The sequence below is a fragment of the Athene cunicularia genome (genome assembly GCF_003259725.1).
Source record: "Athene cunicularia isolate RWA chromosome 6 unlocalized genomic scaffold, athCun1 chr6_part1, whole genome shotgun sequence".
Taxonomy (NCBI): domain Eukaryota; kingdom Metazoa; phylum Chordata; class Aves; order Strigiformes; family Strigidae; genus Athene; species Athene cunicularia.
The window spans coordinates 15,046,957-15,066,270 of NW_020799105.1; the positions used below are offsets into that span (position 1 = coordinate 15,046,957).

Below are 19,314 nucleotides of genomic sequence, written 5' to 3' on the forward strand. Positions count from 1 at the left end.
CAAAAATGAAGGCAATAATCCTTAACATCAGCAGCCAGCTCACCCCCACTGAGTGTAAAAAGGAGAAAGTGTTGGGCAAAGACAGGTCATCTCCAGGCATCAGGTGCCAGCACACAGGCGTGTTTTAGGCAGTCTCCTGAATGACTGAGCAAACTTATTCAGCCCTCCATGAGCATCTTCCAAAATGGGGGTGTCCTCCATGCTGTCCTCAGCCACACACCACCCAGAGGAGACACCTCAGAGCACCATGTGACAGAGAAGTAGCAAAGGAAAGAAGATGTCATTTCCTGATCCCCAGGGAGAGCTTCAATATCTGGCTGCTCCAACCAGCTGGTTCTCACTGTCGCTATCTGCTAAAGGAACCACAAGAATAAGCATCCGTGCCCCACAACACACTTCAGCCCCTCATTATTACTGGGCAACTATTCACTGTGTGCAGCCTCAACATCAGGCTGGTTTGATGGGTTTGCTGAGGAGGTCCTCAGTAACAGTGTTCTCAGAAGTTTTCATTTTTCTTTCTAAGGCTGGGCTGGGGTAAATCAAAACTTCCTCCAATAGCTGTCGTGGAAAGTGATGGGTTTAATAGTCATGCGAACAATAGTGGGGTTTCCATTACAGGTGAGTTATGAACCATTTAAGTTAAAAAACAACTGGATTTTACTGCTGCCAGGCACATTTAAGTTAGCACCCTCAGACTGAGGAAGGAGGGGTGACTATGGGGAAGCCAAGCAGTCACCAGGCTTATGGAGGGAAGGAGCATTTCTTGCTGGTGATGAATGAATATGAATCCTTCTGCTCAAGGAGAAATGGTCTATTAGCCTCAAAAAACCTTGTACACCAACAGGCACATTGCCAATGCACACATCATGATTCATGATTGAATGGTAAAGCTGATGCGGATTTTCCTCACTGAAAAATAGGGTCTGTCTCCTTCTGTAACATTTTTATTCCAAGGGAAACAAAGAATTTCAGAGCCCCCAAACAGTAACAGCATAGCTGGAGATTTCTAGCACAAACATTGACGAACAGCTGGGCTGGGGGACAGTGAGGGAAGAGCTCTGGTGACATAAATCAGGGTTGCCACATGGAGTATGATTTACATTCAATGAAGTCCTGTCCCACAGTTAGAAACAAGATCAGGTGGTGGCAGCGGTTGCGGTGAGGTACAACTACCCACTGAGCTCCTGGGCTGGATGAAGTGATAGGACCTGGTAGGCTGACCGCAGAGAGCACCCCTGTAGCAGAGGCTGTATAAGGAGCACACATGTGCTTTGCAGCACGCTCTAAAACTGTGAGACTATGAGACAACCACCAGGTTAAAAATACTGCAAAAATGAATGACTTGAAAATAGACCATCAAGCATGTTGCTACTGAAAATGCCCCTTCCTTCCCACAACAATAGCTTGTATGGAAAAAACTTTTTTTTTTTTTTAATCAAATAAAATTATTCTTTTCACTTGAACAGCATAATTTCATGGTCATTTCTGTGGATGGCACTCATACAAAAATAAAACCCAAACCTGACAGAAACTTGGCTTCCTTTATTCTTTTACTTGTTCCTCTCTTCCTTAACTTTTTCCTTCCACCAGGAAAGGAAGACACCACCCAGGGAAAGCAGGCATTGATGGAATAGATCAAAACCTGGAAGAAGAAATAAAAAAAAGAAGCCAAGCTTAATTTCTACTGGAAACCTGAAGCTTAGACAGGAAAGGATGTAAAATATAGTGGTTTTTTAAAGGAGTGAAAAGGGAGAGACAAATGCCTTAGAGTTAGGAATATGTGTCAGCCAGCCCCACCCTGCAAAACACCCCATCTCCCTCTGCTGAGGTGCCAAATCTGAGAAAGGAGTAAAGATCTCCAAGCTGTGACCAGGACATGGTGGCATGCTTCCTGCAACAAAAGCCCACAGAGTCAAGGTGGCATGGAGGGTCAAGCTGGGGAGAGAAGGGCAGGAGGTATCTAGAGAGGCTCTCCGGGCTGGTGCCTAGAGGAGACAAGTCTGGATTGCGCCAACTCTGGCCCTGTGCACTGGAGGGGACTCTGGGAGGGGAAGGGGCCATGAATTTCTGGGATCTGGGTGGGAATGGCCCCAGGTTGGCATCCGACTGTAAAGAGGGAATTGAGGTGGGGAAAAGGTCTAAGTCCATTCACACCTAGCAAATCACTTTCAGTGTCATGCCCCCAATCCTCACCCAGGTGTCTGAGCCAACTGCGGTGGCTTTGAGTCAAGAGGACAAAAGCTTCTCGGGCTGTTGTTTCACCGTTTGGTTGAAATCTTCCTCTTCTGCCTTCCTGTGGGAAGCACTTGCCCTTGAGTTTGTGGAGAGACCTCCCCAGGCTGGGTGTTTGCCAGGACATCCAGGACACCATTCCTGGGAGTACCTACGGTCAGCAGTGCAGCCCCTGCTGCCATCTGAACTGGCACCATCACCCCAGAGAGCAACTGCCTTCCAGCCTGAGGTCTCCCACTGGGCCGGGGGAGGCTGCAGCGTTTGGCTGACAACTCCCTGGTCGTTCAGCCTCATCGCATGCACATCGACTTTACCAGGGAAGTCCCAATTTGTCACAGCACGACCTGTTCAGAGATGCCCGGCCTGTCCTTTGATCCTGTGGCACAGTCAGCACCTACAGAGGCAACAGGCACCTTTGGAAGAAAAGTTTTCCCTGATCCATCTTAGTTGATAACATGTACTCACCAGACACCACGGACTGGTTGGTGTGTCAGATGGGTTTCCCACAGACAGCTAAGATGCAAGCAAACACTTCCAAGTGGTGGTGGGAAACCACTTGCATATATAAATACATACACCTATCTGCAGAGGCCAGAGTGTGAAAACGACCTTTTAAAGCACTTACTGCACTTTTGGTTTAAGACCTTCTAAGATGACATAGCTAGGAGGCCAAGCAACTTGGTTTCTCCTCCCACTCCTTTTCTGTTCGGTTACATGATATGGCTTCCAATTTACAGAACTCTTGAGGGAAATACTCATTTCAAGTCATTTAACAGACAGTATTTCCCTCTCAGGATATGTTGGGCAGAGGGGGAGAAGTAAATTACATATACAAACATTTCCATTTGCACAGAACATTTCTTTAAAATATAAGGAATCTGAGTTGCTGTTACCTGATTGCTCTTTTTAGATCTAACATTGAACTTGAAGTCAATCAAAACACTTCCAAGTGTAAGCGTTAAGAATGACTTCTTCCTGCAGTAAACATATCCTTACCCATCATGTAACATTATGGACAATGCTCTGATGCACCTGCACACAGTGCTTTTCAGAAGACCACAGAGCAGAGCACTCCGCTCTGGGGAGGGGACAGCTCTCCTGCCTGTATTTAATTTGCAGCAGCTCACTTACCACTAAATGCCTTTGTGCACTGCCTGGCAGCCCAGAGCACGGCTTCTGGTGGCCAAGGCCAGGCTGATTTTGAACCAAAGTTGCAGAGGCCTTCTTCTGTCTATTGTATGCTTTTCCTTTTTAACTTAATAATTGCTTTGTGTCCAAGAAGAGCTGTAATTTCATGATACTGCCCACAGATCCTGCACTGCCAAGGGTTATTCAAGTACTCAGTAAGTCATAACAATAGGCAGAAGTAGTGGCCTGGGTGCTCTGCACACACAAACCTCTGCTGAGTGTCACCACATCCTTTCCACAGTCTGTCACGAAGCACTGAAGGGAAGAACTGACTGCTCCTGTCAGGCCCCTCCACGTCTGCCCAGCACCGAGCACAGGGCAGCCCCATACATATTTCTCCACTATCTGAGCTTGATGCACACATAAAGGTGGAATTATCTGGTTCTTGCCCTTCAAGTTGTCAAACCCAACACATCACTGACTGCAAGAGAAGGCAGACGGAGCAAACAGCGGGTTGGAATCTTTTATTCAGTAATCAGTCCTGCTATGTGGGCAGCATCTTAGCAACTGGAACCCGAGTATGCAAAAATACCGAGTTTTCATGTGAAAAACCAGACAGTATAAAATATTCCAGTATTGCCTCTTAGAACCATTATTTCAATAAAATCCCTGTTTGAAAGGCAACATGCTTATTTATTTTGTTTGCTTTCTATTCTCAACCCCTCCCCTGAAAAAAAAAAAAAAAATAACGTTGAGACAGTAACCCTTCTTACCCCCACATTACCCACACATGTTGCAGGGAGAGAAATACTACATGAAAACCCCTCCTGATTTCCAAAGGTTTATTGAAGAACATTCTCCCAGCAGTGTCAAGCGCCAAGAAGACGTAGATTATTGTGACACCGAGCTGTCCTGATGTTCTACACACCGCAGACAACTGTGGTGCTACTGAACTCTGATGAGAGGCTCCGTCTCCTGGACAAGCCACCGAAGAGCTTCGTGCCGGCCTTGCCTCTCCAGTTCTGCTCCAATTACTTCCCTGCACTTCTGATGATAGTCGTTCACCCAGTTACACTAGAGAAAGGGAGGGGGTATGACATTCAGTATAAATGCAGAAGAGTTGGTGTCCTTACAAGTTGTGCACAGCCAAGACATCTGTAGGCCCTTGTGGTCTTTGGGATCAAGCTGTTATGCTGGGAAGGAATCCTGTCCCGAAGAGACAGACCTCTCATATATGGAAGTGATTTGTAAATTTGATGAGGGTAGGAACTGAAGCAATTCATCCTGGGTTTTCAGAGGAGCCAGGTTCAGTTCAGCTATGGGTATTTAAAGCCTCTGCAAATCGGTGCCTCCAGCAGATCAGAAGAGCTACCTTGGCACAGTCTAGTAAATAGCTTTGCAAATCTGTAACTGAACAATGCAGCCCTGAGACACAAGCTGCCCTACTGATCTGAACAGTAACCTTACAGCAGATATTGGTACTCTTCACAGTCCTCTTCAGAAAAAGGAAATGCAAATAGGACTACCATTCAGAAAAGGAGGATGGGTTGAGTCAAATTAAGGAGTATGATAGAAAAACAGGATGAAAGACGTCACGGTGAAGGTAGTGGGAGACCTAAACAGAAAGTTTAGAGTATGAAACTATTCAGGAAATAAATGCCCCTGAGCAGATATCATTGATGTCTGCTCAGACTCTGGATGTACTGCAGAATGTGGTGTGGCTGAATGGGACTGGTCACAAGTAGATACAGACAACAACATGGGACTGTCATTGCTATAAGTCTCTGGGGAGACAGCACGATAGTCTGACAGAAGCAAATTAAGGCAGGAGTAGGAAAAGACAAGAGATGATAGCAGTAAATACCATATCAAGGGAACTACCAAAACAACATCATCGGAGGGGTCCTCGCTGCCTTCATCACAGAATAAATTAGATTGGAAGGGCCTCTGGAGAGCTCGTCTAGTCCACCCTCCCACTCAAAGCTGGATCAGGTTCAAAATTAAGTCAGATTGCTCAGAACTGCTCTCTGGATCTATGAAATGGAACAGAGGCCAGTGGTTCTTGTAAACAGAACAGAACAAGCTGGTCCTAGTGCAAAGAAGGCAATGGAAACCTACTGTTTCACTTACCTCTTTTTGTGTCAGCAAATTAACATCAATCATTTTCGTCTGGATCGGAACCAGTGTTAATGGTTCAAAAGTCAGGCTCCCTCTGTTTTTGAAATTATACTGCAGCAGAAAGACAAACAAGGTTGTAAATTTTTAGAAACAGCTCTAGACAGATGACACTTACTCCTTGGCTCATGTCATCACTACAGAACGACCCACGTAACATTCAGATGAGAGGGTAGCAACTTACAATAACATTTTTCTTACAGTTCAAGCAAATAATCTCAATATAAACCTTAGTTATTTAATTCACTGGTTACTTTCCAGAGGCCATGTCCCAGATCACAGTTATACAGGACTCAGCTTGATGACTATATGGTAACCCAGCCAGACAGCAATTATAATGTCAAAATCTGTCTGTAGTTTTGTTTCTACTGCCACTGTGCCCCCATTAGCAAAGCGGGGTTTTGGAGACCAGGAGTCTTGAGTAGGATTCAACTGTCTGCAGCATGGTCCCACCTCAAGTCCCAGTACATAAAGTTTTACAGCCAGTGAGTCACAGAGAAAGGAGTATCATGAGCAGGTCATTCACCTTGGTTTCAGCAGGGATCACAAGGACAACATTTTCTATTCGGATCCCAAAGGACCCATCTTCATAATACCCAGGCTCTGCAGAAACAGACAGTAATTAACTAAGCCACATAGATGCACTGTGCTAATACTTACTCCCTATGGCTAAACTTCCCCTCCATGGCTTTAGTCCACTGAAGTCACTAAGCAATCTTGACATCAGGCATCCACAAAGGCAAACAAATTTCTGACTCTACTTAATCTGCACAGAAGCCCCGAGCAAGGTGACAGCAAAAGTTCTCAAAGGAAAGAGAAACAAGACAGACAGCCCTTGAGCTCAGAGTCTCCCTGCAAGTCAAGAAAGAGCACAGAGAACATGTGTTCCAAATATCAGAAACTCTGAAAATATTAATGTCTTTATGAAAGGCAGGTGGGTAACCCCTTCCTCAAAAAACTTAGTTTAGAGAGTGCTCCCCTGATTCCCTGAGAGGACTTTGCAGCCCTGAAGAAATGTAAGTCTCTCAGCAAACCCCAGCAGGCTGTTAATTTGATACTGGAAGAATAAGGCATGTAAAGATTTAACAGCTGCCTTAAATAGCCCATAGCAAAACCAAGATGAGCTCCTGAAAGACTGGTGTCCACCTTGTACTGTAGCCAGCTCTTCCACTGCAGAATGGCAGGCAGCATGCCAGAGCTGGGCTGGTCAGCAGCACAGATCCACTGAGCTTTGCACTGTAGAAAGCAGGAAGCAGGCCTGCAGCACCAGGCTGCAAAGACACTTTATGGAAGGCAAAAGAGCTAAAATAAGGGTCTGTCTTTACCTAAAGAGCTTAAATGACAAAATAACAAGCTCAGGAGGCAGGACCAGAGCTTATGATCCCTCCTTTCATTTAAACCATTGTCAGACTTATTCTCTCTGCATTTTAAAGAGTTTAGTCCCTCTCCCGGTAACCAGAGAGAATCACCAATGCTAAATACCATCAGAGACGATCATGCCAGCCTCCAAGGGCTCGTCTGCAAAGGTTTTGTAGCTAATGCCACAAGGACCCTCATGTACGTTTAGGAAGGAGCCAACTCCATGTCCTGTCCCATGCAGGTAATCCAAGCCACAGTCCCACAAGGCAGAGCGGGCAAAGGAATCTAGAAGGTGACCTGGAGGGGAAGAGATAGACATGGAGAGAGAATCTGATCAAGTCAGGCTGCCTCAGAGACACTGATAATCACACTGAAGGCTCAAACCTGGAAAACATGCCAAAAAACCCTAAACAAACGAAACCACTACCACCCCCTCAAAAAAACCCCATCACTAGCCAAAGAAAGCAAGTCGTTGGACTGTCAGAAGTTACAGAACAGATTTGGCAAACCTGACATTCAAGCCCTTTCCCAACCAAAGAGCCCATCTCTCTCTCCTGTTACACAGCACTTCAGAAGATGGTCTGAAACAGAAACATTGCACTGCTGTTTGCTTCACTGGGGTTTTCAGGAAATAATCTAGTGGTTAAATGTCCCACAGAGAATTCAGTACCCTTCTTAAAAGTAGCTGCACAAAAAGAACTCAAAGTAGAAGACCTGCCAATTGTATTTGGTGCACTAATCAGCCAGACTTCTTGCCTGGATGGCCTGTCATTTCAGATTGTTTCAGTCAGAATGCAGAGAATGTGAATACCAAGCCCATATGTTCAAGTTCAGACACCCTCCGTTTTCAGTTGGGGTTTCTTGTACCACTACGCAGCTGCTTTTTCCCCATCTACCCTAGAATGCAAATGTAAAAAGAGGCATCTTTGTGTAAGGTGTATGACGAGGGAGAAAATAGTTTTGCAACAAATTCAACAAGGGTGAACGTATGTCTCAGCTTCTCTGGCACAAAATCAAAACAGTTCCTTTGTGTGTCATTTTCCCATGCTGCTCACTGATAAAAGAGATTCCACATTAACTGGAAGACAATCAGCCAGCCCTTCTGAAGCTGGAAAGTGACCTCTCATTTTGTCAGAGCCATGAGTAAAGCTTAAAGACAACCTCCAAGCACAGAAAGGCCACAGATGTGTTAAGAGTGCCATTGACTGATGAGAGTCACCATCACCCTAGAGCCACAGCACTCTGAACACCCTTCAGACTTCCCCCCTCAGAATTGGTTGCACAGAGAAAAGACATCAGTAATCCAGAATCAAAAATGTTGCGATGGACCAGTTACATCAACACCTGCCCAACATATCTGGACCTGTCAACCGTAACGTTGCTCTCAGACCACCGAACGGTTCTTCAGAGGTCACTGCTGTGATCAAAACACTCCAACTCATCAACCTACCTTTGGTTCCATTTGGGAAGATGGCTGCACTCACAGCTATATGTCCCTTCAGGACATAGGTGAAGCATTCCTGTCAAAGAAATGTGTGCCATAAATAAACAGGGAGAGGCAAAACTTTGTCTTCCCCAGGAATGGGAAGAAAGACTGCATCTTGTAGGAAATTGAAGAGGAACTGGGAAGACTTGCTCATAGTCTCCCATGGCTGGCAATGTCAATGCAAACCATGAACAGAGAATGTTTAAATTACTCTGAAGATCTTTCTCCACCAATTATGGAGTGTCACAAACTCAGGCTGCAGGTTTAGCAGCAGGATTCACCTGACTGATTTTCTTTGTGGCTGTACTCTTACTTCCTGAGCATACCCTACAGCATATTTTCATCACTGAGTGAACTATAATGACGAAATCAGTTTTAATTAAAGAAGTAATTTAAAACAAACAAAATTACATTGTTGAATTTCCAACACAGACATTCTCAGGTAAGTTTTTGATATGGTACACTAGACACAAACCACTACTGCAAGCCTTGCATTAGACACTGAGCTTTGCACTAAATTAAACTCTCCTAACTCCCATGTTGGACAAGCCAGTAATGTTTATCCTCAGCCTGCTGATTTTATTATTTCTTGTTAGACATTTCTTATTAGACATGTATGAGGGGTGCATTTTAAGATAGAAAGGTGTCATTATCTAAATCATTTGGTTTATATTTTGGAAGTCTGAAGTCTGACAGCCTCCCTTTCAGTCTTTATCAAAATGCTGTCACATATTACTAAATAAATGACACTTGATAGAGCACTTTGACTACACAGCAGTAGGACACATTACTAATTTAAGTATCTCTAATAATAAGGGTCAGATTGCAAACCATACTGAGATGCCAACTTACTTTTTCATAGGCTGATGGTGTGCCAAAATGCATTGTCCTTGTCACATCTGTTGTACCATCTCTTCAGAGGCAGACAAAGATTCAGGAAGCAAAGGGATGGGGTAAAAAGAAAGATGGAAGTCAGAATGCACAGAAAATCCAGTCATGCTGCAGCAAACCAATCAAACTCATAAGTGGGTAAAGTCATCTGATCTGTGCTACACAAGACTTATGATGTAACAGTTTCTAATCTCAAAAATTCCTGAACACACATGTCCCAGATGTAGCAATAATGACTTACAATTCAAAATGTTATCCTTCATCCATAAGCATCCCAAAGCTCTTCGCAAATTAGAATCTAAACTGCTCATAAAAATCATGTTAATTTGAAGTTTAGCAACTGGTACTTTCCCATTGAGACCAGAACAAAGAAGGCCAAATTTAGTCTATCTGCATGGAAGATGATTCATTAGCAGCTTAAAAACATATACTTATCCACAAATGACCGCTACCAGCTCAGACAAGATGGAAGTGTAAAGGGGTATAGTGTCCCCTTCACCCTCAGGATGTCTTGTGCTAAGATTTCTAGAAGTTACTGATCATTTGGACAGGGGTTAGTCTGAGACATCAGAAGCCAGCTCTACGTTCTTTCTACAAATACAGTTTTGAGCCTGCCGTCAAAAACACAGAGGGTCTTGAAATAATGAGTTCCCTTTGAAACACTCACTCCTGTGCCTACACTTCTCCCCAGCACACACAGGCTATGGTCACAAAGCACTCGCAATTTAACTTCTCAGCAGGGACAAGTGGAGCATCCCTATCACAATGATGTGGTAAGTGCCACTGAGGTCCAGCTTATATTGTATTCAAAGGGCTGTTTTTCATAGTGGCACTAAGGAAATCGTTAATTAGGCCATCAGAGGGGAGGAAAAAAGATCTCCTTGTAAAAATCTTATCAAAGGATGCCTGTATGGTTCTTTTTCAATGCTCTTCCTGACTAACATAACAAAAAGGCATAGCTCTAGAGACAAAGCCCATCTCAAAGGAGCAGACAGGCCTGTCCTGCATCTTTCTGAACAAGTCACTTCTCATCTACACTGGCTAAAAACATCACTACTTTCATTCTCCACGGAGTCAGAGTTCCACAGTAAACAGCTGCAGAGATTGAGGCCACTGAATGGCCCTGTCAAAACAGCACTGAGTGAGTCAACAGACATAATGCCTTTCCAAAAACACACCTGAAACCCAAGTGGCCAAGTGGGATGAGACACCTTGCCTCTAAAGACAAAGAACACCACAGGACAGTGCTGTCCTGATCCTTTGCCCCACCTTGTTCTGACCTCAACATCAGTCAAATTTGCCCACAGGGCAGATCCTGGCAGGGCAGGTGCCTCATTGAGCTGTGCAGGCTGCTGTGCAGGAAGCCCAAGGCTAAACCAGGGCAGCCAGGCCTGCTCCCTGTTCCCTGCAACTCAAACACCAATGTCCCAGGTGAGCAGAGATGCAACAGACAGGAACATGAACCACCAGCTAGAGCACAGCTACCATCACACTGGTAATGGGACTCAGATGGGAACTGTGCTTTTAGAACCCATCCCCTACCCCAGACAAAGCTTGTCAGCAGCCTAGTCTGCTGTCCTAAGCCTAGCTCAGGGCCTCCTGTCATGGATCAGTCACCCATTGACTGATGCCCTTGACTATACTCAGAATCCCACAAACTCCCTCCAGAGGGGATACAACGAGCAGGCTCTCTGTGAAATGCCACCGTGCTCAAAACTACACATTGCCATGCTTGCCACAGCAATTGTGAGCTGACCCTGTGGGTGGTCACTGGGAGCAGAAAACACAGTGGTTCAGCACCATTCTTCCCACTCACTTGTACTGTGCTCCCGAGTCCAGGAGGTAGATCTCGTTCACAGACAGCGTTCTGTTGGTCTCAGGAACTGGCCTGTTCAGTTAAACACAAAAGTTTTTGTTCCACAGCATCAAGGTCTCCAGCCCACTTCTGAAGTCCAAAAACCATATTAAGTGCAAGCTTGGATGTGTTGGCTCTGATTTCCTGTGGCAGTGATGGAAATCCCACACATACTGAGCCAGGCATCATACTGAGGAATGTAAACAGCACTACAGTATAAAGAATAGTTTTATTGCTTCCAGAAAAACCCTCAACATTTGTTCCTGAACATATTTCAGAAGAGTTTGCACTTCATACTCATCCTTCCCAGACTTCTACCCCCAAAATAGCCCTCTTCTATGGCCCCTGAGCGGATCAGCATCATAATACATGAATGCTGCCAGCAGGGAGAGATCTTTATTTACTAAGTGTGGAAGCTCTGGTGGAATAAAGCAAGATGGCAATCAACAGCGACTACATCTCCCTGGAGTACTCTGTTGTGACTTCGCAAAGAAGCTAGACAGCTCGTTCCAACTATGTTTGCTGAAGGATGAAAGGAGAATCTGTGTTTCTCTTACTTGTAGTGAATGATGGCTCCATTTGGACCCGTGCTTGATATAGTAGCAAAACTCAATTCAACGAAGTCTTTCTGTTGGCTGAAAGAAAAGATTGTGATCACTACAGCAGAAGCAAGAGGAGCACACCAGGCAGCTGGAGCACCTGGAGTGCCCCATCCTCAATTTCACATCACTTTAGCCTTCTCCTTACCCTTGAAAGCCATCTGGACAAGCACACTCAGGTAGGAGAATTGTACAAATCGAAGCCCTATCCTCCCCTCCATGTGGAAACCTTCTTTCCATCTCTATCCTTTCCTTACAAGCAGAAAATTCATCACCCAGACCACCCCGGGAAGAGATGTCCTGAATAATTTCTTCTTTCTTTCTTATGTACTCAAAGGCATTTCTAGAGGTCCTGTTGATGTACACATGGGAGTATCTCTCAATACAAACAGTGCTCATTCTCCATCAGAAGAGGAGAAAATCTCACTCTTACATCAGCTCCTCCGTGGTAAGAAAGCAACTCTCTCGTACGTTTCCTAACCTGCGACACTCCTCACTGCTACCTCAAGGAAAACAGATAGGATCCAGTGGGCTGGGACTTGTATCTCTCAAGAGACCCAATTCTTCACCAACTCTTTCGGGTGTTCAAAGAAATCTTGTTGTAATGGTTTCTCCTCAGGTAAAATATATCTGCAAGTGAGCTGGATTTCTAAATAATAAAATAAAAACAAAGGATAAAAATGCCACCCAGAAAACATCCTCACAGGGGATTTACTTTTTACCTGCGAAACTCCTCTGCTTTGTCTGCAGCAATTATTTCTGTTACTGTTCCCTTTGGAACCTAGTGGACAAAGATGTAGGTTGAATTAGTACATCAACAAGCAAAGAAAATTCAATATGCTTAAGTGCTGGGCCTCATCTGTGCATTATGAAACCCAGTCTTGAAGTTGCCTCTTTCCAAGTTTTCTGTCCTTATTCCTCAGTAATGACAAACACAAACCTAGCAATATTGTGCAGGGTATGTGAGAAGCAGGATGCAGAGACAGTCACAGCAGGATTGCTGAACCCTGACTAGGGAGCAATTAGGGCTGCATTAACTTCACTAAGATATGTACAAAGGTAGCATCTCACATGGAAACATCTCTTTATAGACAGGTTACACTAAGCTTAGACAGTTGTCTCTAACAGCCCAAGGTATTAGCAGAATTTTTATGCTGTTAAATCAGAAATGGAAGCACTTGCAGGAAAGAAAAAAAAAAAAAAAAAAAAAAAAAAAAAAAGGACATAATTTTACTTTAGGCATTTGATAAATTAAAACCTGTGACACAACTTCCCCAGGACTGGACAAAAGGCAAAGGGGAGCAAGAGCTAGGTTTCACAACCCCCAAGGCAGACTTCCTGAGGTACTCAGACATGTAAAAAGGCACCTTCTGGAAGTCATCAAGCCATCTCCACAGAAAAGTCAATGGACTCAGACATGCAGTAGCACAGAAGCAGCACAGCTTAGTAAATTGCTGTGTAACACCTGGCACTCTGCACCTTCACTACGTACTTCTAACACAGGAAAAACACAACTAATTTGTCTTTATTCCATTTTCACTGCACATGGGCATGACTGTACCTCTCTATTCATAAATGCCAAATCTGTCCATACTGCCAGACAAGACTGATTATCATGAGAATAATTCCAAAGTATTGCACCAAACTGGATATTATTTCATGATTTACACTACCAAACCAGCACAAGACAGTATTAACACTATATTAAATCTGTTCTCACCTGCTCTGGCTTTGGTTTGCGTAAAATGAATGGGAGTATGTTTTCAAAAAAAATCATTCAGCTTGGATAAAAGCATTAATTGAAACCCCCCCCCAAACACAGATAAAACCCCACTTCCCCACTTTTAGCAAAGACACTACAAAGACTATCAAAAAGTTTATAAAGAATTTTACATAGCGATAAAAACTCCAAGTTAAAAAAAATTAATACACTACCTCTTTCTCCAGCCAGTTAAAGAGCTCACACAGGGCAACTGCATCTTTAATCTATGTTAAGAGAGTCACAAGAAAAGAGAATTGAGAAGAAAAAAGATTTATCAAGCCTCAGTATAAACATATTTTGATGCAAAAGAGTTTGACCTGCAAGTTTCAGAAACAAACTAAGAGATGATCCAAGAGGTCTTTCCAGGTTCTACATCCTGTAATCAATACGAGCACTGGAAATGTATCTGGACAATTAAATAAATGTTAATAAAGGTTTACTGCTGGGAATTATCTTACTGCGAAGAATTACCAAGTACTCAGTATAACACTGACTTTGTCTCACACATAACTTTCAAGTATCTTGTGCTTCAACACACAAGATCTTGCATTTTAGACTGTGGAAGGTAACCACATGACGCACCTGGTGATGCAACAGGGTAACATGCACACCAGCACCACAAGGTCCCTGTCACACAGCTTCTGGCTTCCCTCTTGCCTGATGACCCCCCTATTTCTTCCTTTTATCTACATGCTTGCAGTATGCAGGGGCAAGAGCAGGAGACAAGTATGCAAGTGCAAGGCACAGTTTTGTGCTCAGGTGGCAGGTGACAAGTGTCTCTGTTCAGCACAAGTACATTTACTTTCCCTTAACAAGCAGAGAAGGAAAAGCACTGAAATAGAATGTAGCAGTTCCCAAGAAGCTAGCAGAAAATATGGGACAAGTCCAGAATTGCCAGCTCTGCTTTAACTGGCACATTTCTCCTGAAATTTTGAAAACTCCTGCTTGAAAATTAACAGGAAATAAACAAGAGAAAACTTCAGCTCCACTATGAGCCTGTTTCACAGGCAGCTTCTTTGCTCAAAAATATGAAGCTTCCTGGGAAATCAGTCTCATTTCCAGAGTGTCGTGATGATGACACAAAACCAGAGTGCTTTGAGGACACTGGCTGCTTCTGAGTATCTTGGCCTGTGTTTTGCACCATGTGTTGAAGAACTTCTCTGTGTTCTGTAGGCTGTGTTTATTCAAGTGATAACAATTTGAAGACTCCACTCAGAAAGATAACAGAACTAGCAAAGGGGAAAGAACATCCCTTTGAGGGCCCATACTCTAAACAACACTTCTCAAGTCTGCACTGTCATCCAATAGAGCAAGGTTGGTTCCTCACACTATTACAAATGTTGTTCTTCACTCCAAGGGAATATTAAGCAAGCAAAAAAAACTGCTTCAACAGCAGTAGATGTCTGACAGAAAACCATTTTTATCCTGCCATCCAAATTCTTATTTGCTTTTTAATCCAAAACACTAAAACTGAAAGGAAAATGTAATTTCTTTTCCTAAACATAAAGTAAACTTCTTGCCATGTGCAAGGAGGCTCTCAAGACTTCACTTACATGTGCTCTTCTCATGCCTTCTGTTTCCGATGCATTCTTCACAGCTTTTGCAATGCAGATGGGGGTATATGGGGTGAGGTATCGGTAAGCCTGCAGCAGAAGGACAGGGATTACTTGTGGATTAGTCAGACTACATAATCCTTCAGGTTTAATAACTCAGCCTGGCCACAATTTGTATTTTGGCAGTCTGTCTCAACCTTCAACGCTGTGAGATACTGGTTGCCAGTAGTCAGTTAAGTGCACTGGGGAAAAAAGAGGAAAAGCAGTCCCTGACTGAAGGAAGAACAGCCACAGGGAAATCCAGGCAACAAAAGGGTCAACAGCTTGTCACAAAGCAGGGTGAAGATTTGGATATCCTAAATACTCTATCAATGTCCAAGCCATGGGTTTCCTGTTGCTGATGTACACTAAAGAAAAACAGCCAATAGGAAACATCAATCCCAGTGATTAAGGTGGAATTTAGGCTGTGCAGACAGACCTAAAAAGTCACCTTGGCTTGTTAGCTAACTGTCCCCCCAAGTAGCAGGGAGCAAAGGGTACCCAGCCCAGGTACCAAGCACTGGAGTTGAACCTGGCAGGCTCCTCAAGCCTCTGGCTCCTTCAGCACTGAGCATCACCGCTTCTAATGATCAGCAGCTCTGACAAACACATGAAAGGCCTTTGCAAAGCTGAGCTTTTCTTACTGTCCACCTCTGAAAGAAGCTTACATCAGTGCATTGAAACAAAGGTTTCATGTGCCTGGATGGGGTGGCCCTGCATTAAGAACTAGTAAGTGATCCCTTACCACAGTGCACTTCCCCAAACATCAGCTGTCCTTAGATCAGCAGGGATGCTTGGCTGGTTCTAAGCATGTCTTCAGAAATTCACCAACTGAGATGACTTGCCCAAACCTCATCACACTTGTCCTCAGAAGAAGGAACAAAAATGAAGTCTTTTGCCCCACAGTTCTCTGCTCTACCCATTATATATCAGGAGATGGGATGAGCACCTACACAAGCACAGATGAAGCAATGTGCTGTTTTCCTTTTATCAAGGCACGAGCATACAAATAACCACCACTCAAATTCATGGGAAAGGCCTGGTAGACCCTCAGCAAAGACCAATTTCACACAAATCCTATAGGCTTACAGTTTCCAAATTCTTAAAAATAGCAAAACAATTACACTACATTATGCAGAAACTAAAGTACTGAAGAAGCCACAAGAAAGTCAGGAAAGTCCTTTTATCAAATTCAGAGCAAAACTTCTGAACGGTCAGATTCTTAGATTGGCTTGCATTTAGAGATACTATTATCTATATATTATATTAATCTTCTGTGAAAAGTATATTTACATGCCGCTGTAGGCAAATCTATAAAGAGTTTGCAGATTTGCATTTAATAATGGATTGGATTTTTCCCAGTGTCAATATTTGGCTTTGATGGAGACAGACAGTAGATGGACCTCCAGCACTGGGGTTCTTCAAAGCACCCCAGACCAGTTGCTCAGCTGGTGTAAAGTGGTGTAGAGTTGGAGAAAAACACTCAGCATGAGGAACTGGGAAACCTTTGGCTCTCTCAGTGACTAAGTGGTTTTTAATCAAGACATTACAGCCCTTCCTCTCCTGCTTTCTATTGCACAGAGCTCCTTGAGGCAGGGACTCTCCCATTGCATACAGAGGGCATGTAGCCCTAGAATGACTCAGTATCAGCCAAAACTTCCAGTGCTAACAGGGTAAATAATGTCACTACAGCTCATTACATTCCTTAATTTAGGCCAGACGTGCTGTACGTCTCCATATGGATGCTCTGTGTGAATCATCTACAGCAACTTACCCAAACTGGAGTTAGTCCATTGATTCCAAATACAGGAAGGGGTATTCTACTCTGAAGTCAAAAGAACAACAATTTATCCTGAATGCTCCATAGACTCTACGCTTTCTGCTACCACAAACAAGAGAGCGGGCAAAATGTCAGCATTCTGTATTAAAATTCCATTTGCACCTAGAAATGGATCGACAGCGTCAGGAGATTTAACCCTGAGCAGCAACAAAAAACTGTTTATCTTGCTCACGTACATGTCTTGCTGTTTTTTAAAACACAAAAAAACCCACACAAGGCAAACAGCACATTTCCTTCAAGTCAGTGCAAAGGCACAGAGCGCCACATCCCGTATTAAAGGGGATTAAATTAAATATAAAGGGGATTTCATTACACTGAAAGCAACAAAACTTTTCAGATCTGTTTGGTTTTATTACCTGTCCTAATGCACCAAGTACAATGATGTTATTAAGCTACATAAACAAATGTCATCACTGGAGAAAAATATGCATGGTTCCTGCTATTTTGGCCATAAGAGCTGAAGATCTTAAGCAGAGATTTTCGCTGGTATCAAACTAGGGCAGCCTGGGGATACACACACAGACCCTGCTCTTGGGATTTTGTCCTTTGGAAGACACAAAGCTGAGACCACTCTTAAAATTCTTGTATACAAAAAAAGCCTTCAGGCCCCATGAGTTAGCTCTGTTGTCACAGGTATGACTGTATCATACTCACACCTACAGCACAACCATGCGATATATGAAACAGGCAGGAGATATCTGCCTGCCTGGTGGAGGCAGAAACCTGGTGGTGGGTGAATGCAGACTTACAGCCAAACACTTTTTACAATTCAGTTCTTCCTTCAGCAGCCCCTTCATCTGAGCCCTGCAATTCTCATGCAGGAAGCTTAGACTGTTCAGTAACCCAGCACAAGCACAGATTCTGTTCAGCAGGTCTGGTCTTTCAAGGCAACATCTGGAAAATACCCACTGGTCCCTAACTCCCAATCATATTTACTCACAGTATCTGTTAGGTACTAGGTATATCTGTAAACTAGATGGCATTCCAGAGAATGAGATCTCTAGCAAAAAGAGGTATACACAAGACACATGGAAATTTATCCGTAGTTGCTGCTGTGTCATTCCCCAAGTATCTCCTACTGGAATATTAGGTGGACTGCAGGACTCCCCAGACAGCCAACTTCAAGTACAAGGGTAATATAGAGCAAGTACAGCTGTACAGAAATTATTCTGATGCTACAACTGTCCCTCAGCAGATGCACTCACTGCGTGGACAACCAGTGCCTGCAGGTTATCCATGTCCTCACAAGGTTCCCTGCTGCACAACTCTGTTGCCCTGTCCCTCCTGTTTTCGGTACAAGACGTCACATATTGCCTGATATCCTCTAGCCACTGAAATAAATAAGGGGAACCATCTTCAGACATTCAGATGAAGGCAAGTACCCCCTCCCCAAAGTCCTGCTGAACTTCCCTGCTTCAGTTTCTGCAAGTTTCCAGCTCTTACTGCTGGTCCACATAAGGCTGATGCTCTAGCCACAGGCAGAAAGACCCAGAATGACCAAGCCTCCTCTCTCTCCTCCTCCCCTCTCTCGCTGTACTTGTCTTATCTTAAGCTGACAATTCTTTGGGTAAATCAGCTTAGTGAGTTGGAAGGGCAGCTCCAGCGAGAGCAACCCCAGGATTAACAACCCCTTGATACCTCAGCATGGCTGGATCCCTTCCACACAAACTCTAGCCTGCATCATGCTTTGTAGAGGAGAAGTCGAGGCCAGCTGCCCTCATTAACACCATTCCTGACCACTCTGAGCAGAGAGGAGAAAAGTGTTTTCCCTCAAAAGGGCCACTAACCTTGGGAATGGCCTCAGTCAGAGCATAGCTGGCTTTGTCACTGAGCCACACTTTCTCCTTGGGTGAGAGGCCTGCACCAACAGCCTGCAGCTCTGACAGGATAGATCCGTAGGGCATCACCTGGATTTTAAACTCAGGCTCCAGGGTGGAGTCAAGCTGTAAGTGCTCCCTCACAGCTGGGTTCGTCATCCGGTCACCATCAATGAAGAGCCTGAGGAACAAATCAGACAAAGCAGATAGGTGGGACCACATCTGACAGTCATTGGAGTAAGGAGGGAAGGAGAAACCATTCTGGTGACATTTCAGGGAGAAAGGAGTTTGTTAATTATGTGCTATACTTTGTCCTATATTGTTTTAACTACTGGCCTTCACACGGCTTAAATCCTGCTTTGAAATTAAGATGTACCACCCTCCTGAGAGCAAAGGTGATGACAACACTTTTGTTTGTATGACACATTCAAAACGGCTGCATCCCATCACTGCTCTTCAAGCAGGAGAGAGTAACAGAGGCAAATAATGGCCATTCTCTAATTTTTAAGGGCAACAGCCAGAAATGGAAAAGCTACTGCTGTTCTAAGTACCACACTTTATCACTTTCACTGAATTGG

The 19,314-nt window shown here is 44.0% G+C and overlaps 1 protein-coding gene across 2 annotated transcripts in view; it reads right to left on the reverse strand.

Annotated features, from left to right (window-relative positions):
• Positions 1–4,187: 4,187 nt before the first annotated feature.
• The window catches only part of XPNPEP1 (X-prolyl aminopeptidase 1), a 30,365-nt gene continuing 15,238 nt past the window's right edge, over positions 4,188–19,314 (reverse strand). For both annotated transcript variants that reach the window (XM_026851188.1, XM_026851187.1), the window contains exons 9-20: positions 18,707–18,917; positions 15,041–15,130; positions 13,661–13,711; positions 12,448–12,506; positions 11,684–11,761; positions 11,088–11,159; positions 9,233–9,293; positions 8,345–8,414; positions 7,018–7,191; positions 6,062–6,138; positions 5,491–5,589; positions 4,188–4,434 (exon numbers count right to left, since the gene is read on the reverse strand). In XM_026851188.1, the coding sequence (XP_026706989.1) occupies positions 4,306–4,434; positions 5,491–5,589; positions 6,062–6,138; positions 7,018–7,191; positions 8,345–8,414; positions 9,233–9,293; positions 11,088–11,159; positions 11,684–11,761; positions 12,448–12,506; positions 13,661–13,711; positions 15,041–15,130; positions 18,707–18,917 (1,171 nt within the window). In that variant the 3' untranslated portion in view covers positions 4,188–4,305. The remainder of the gene's footprint in view (positions 4,435–5,490; positions 5,590–6,061; positions 6,139–7,017; positions 7,192–8,344; positions 8,415–9,232; positions 9,294–11,087; positions 11,160–11,683; positions 11,762–12,447; positions 12,507–13,660; positions 13,712–15,040; positions 15,131–18,706; positions 18,918–19,314) is intronic.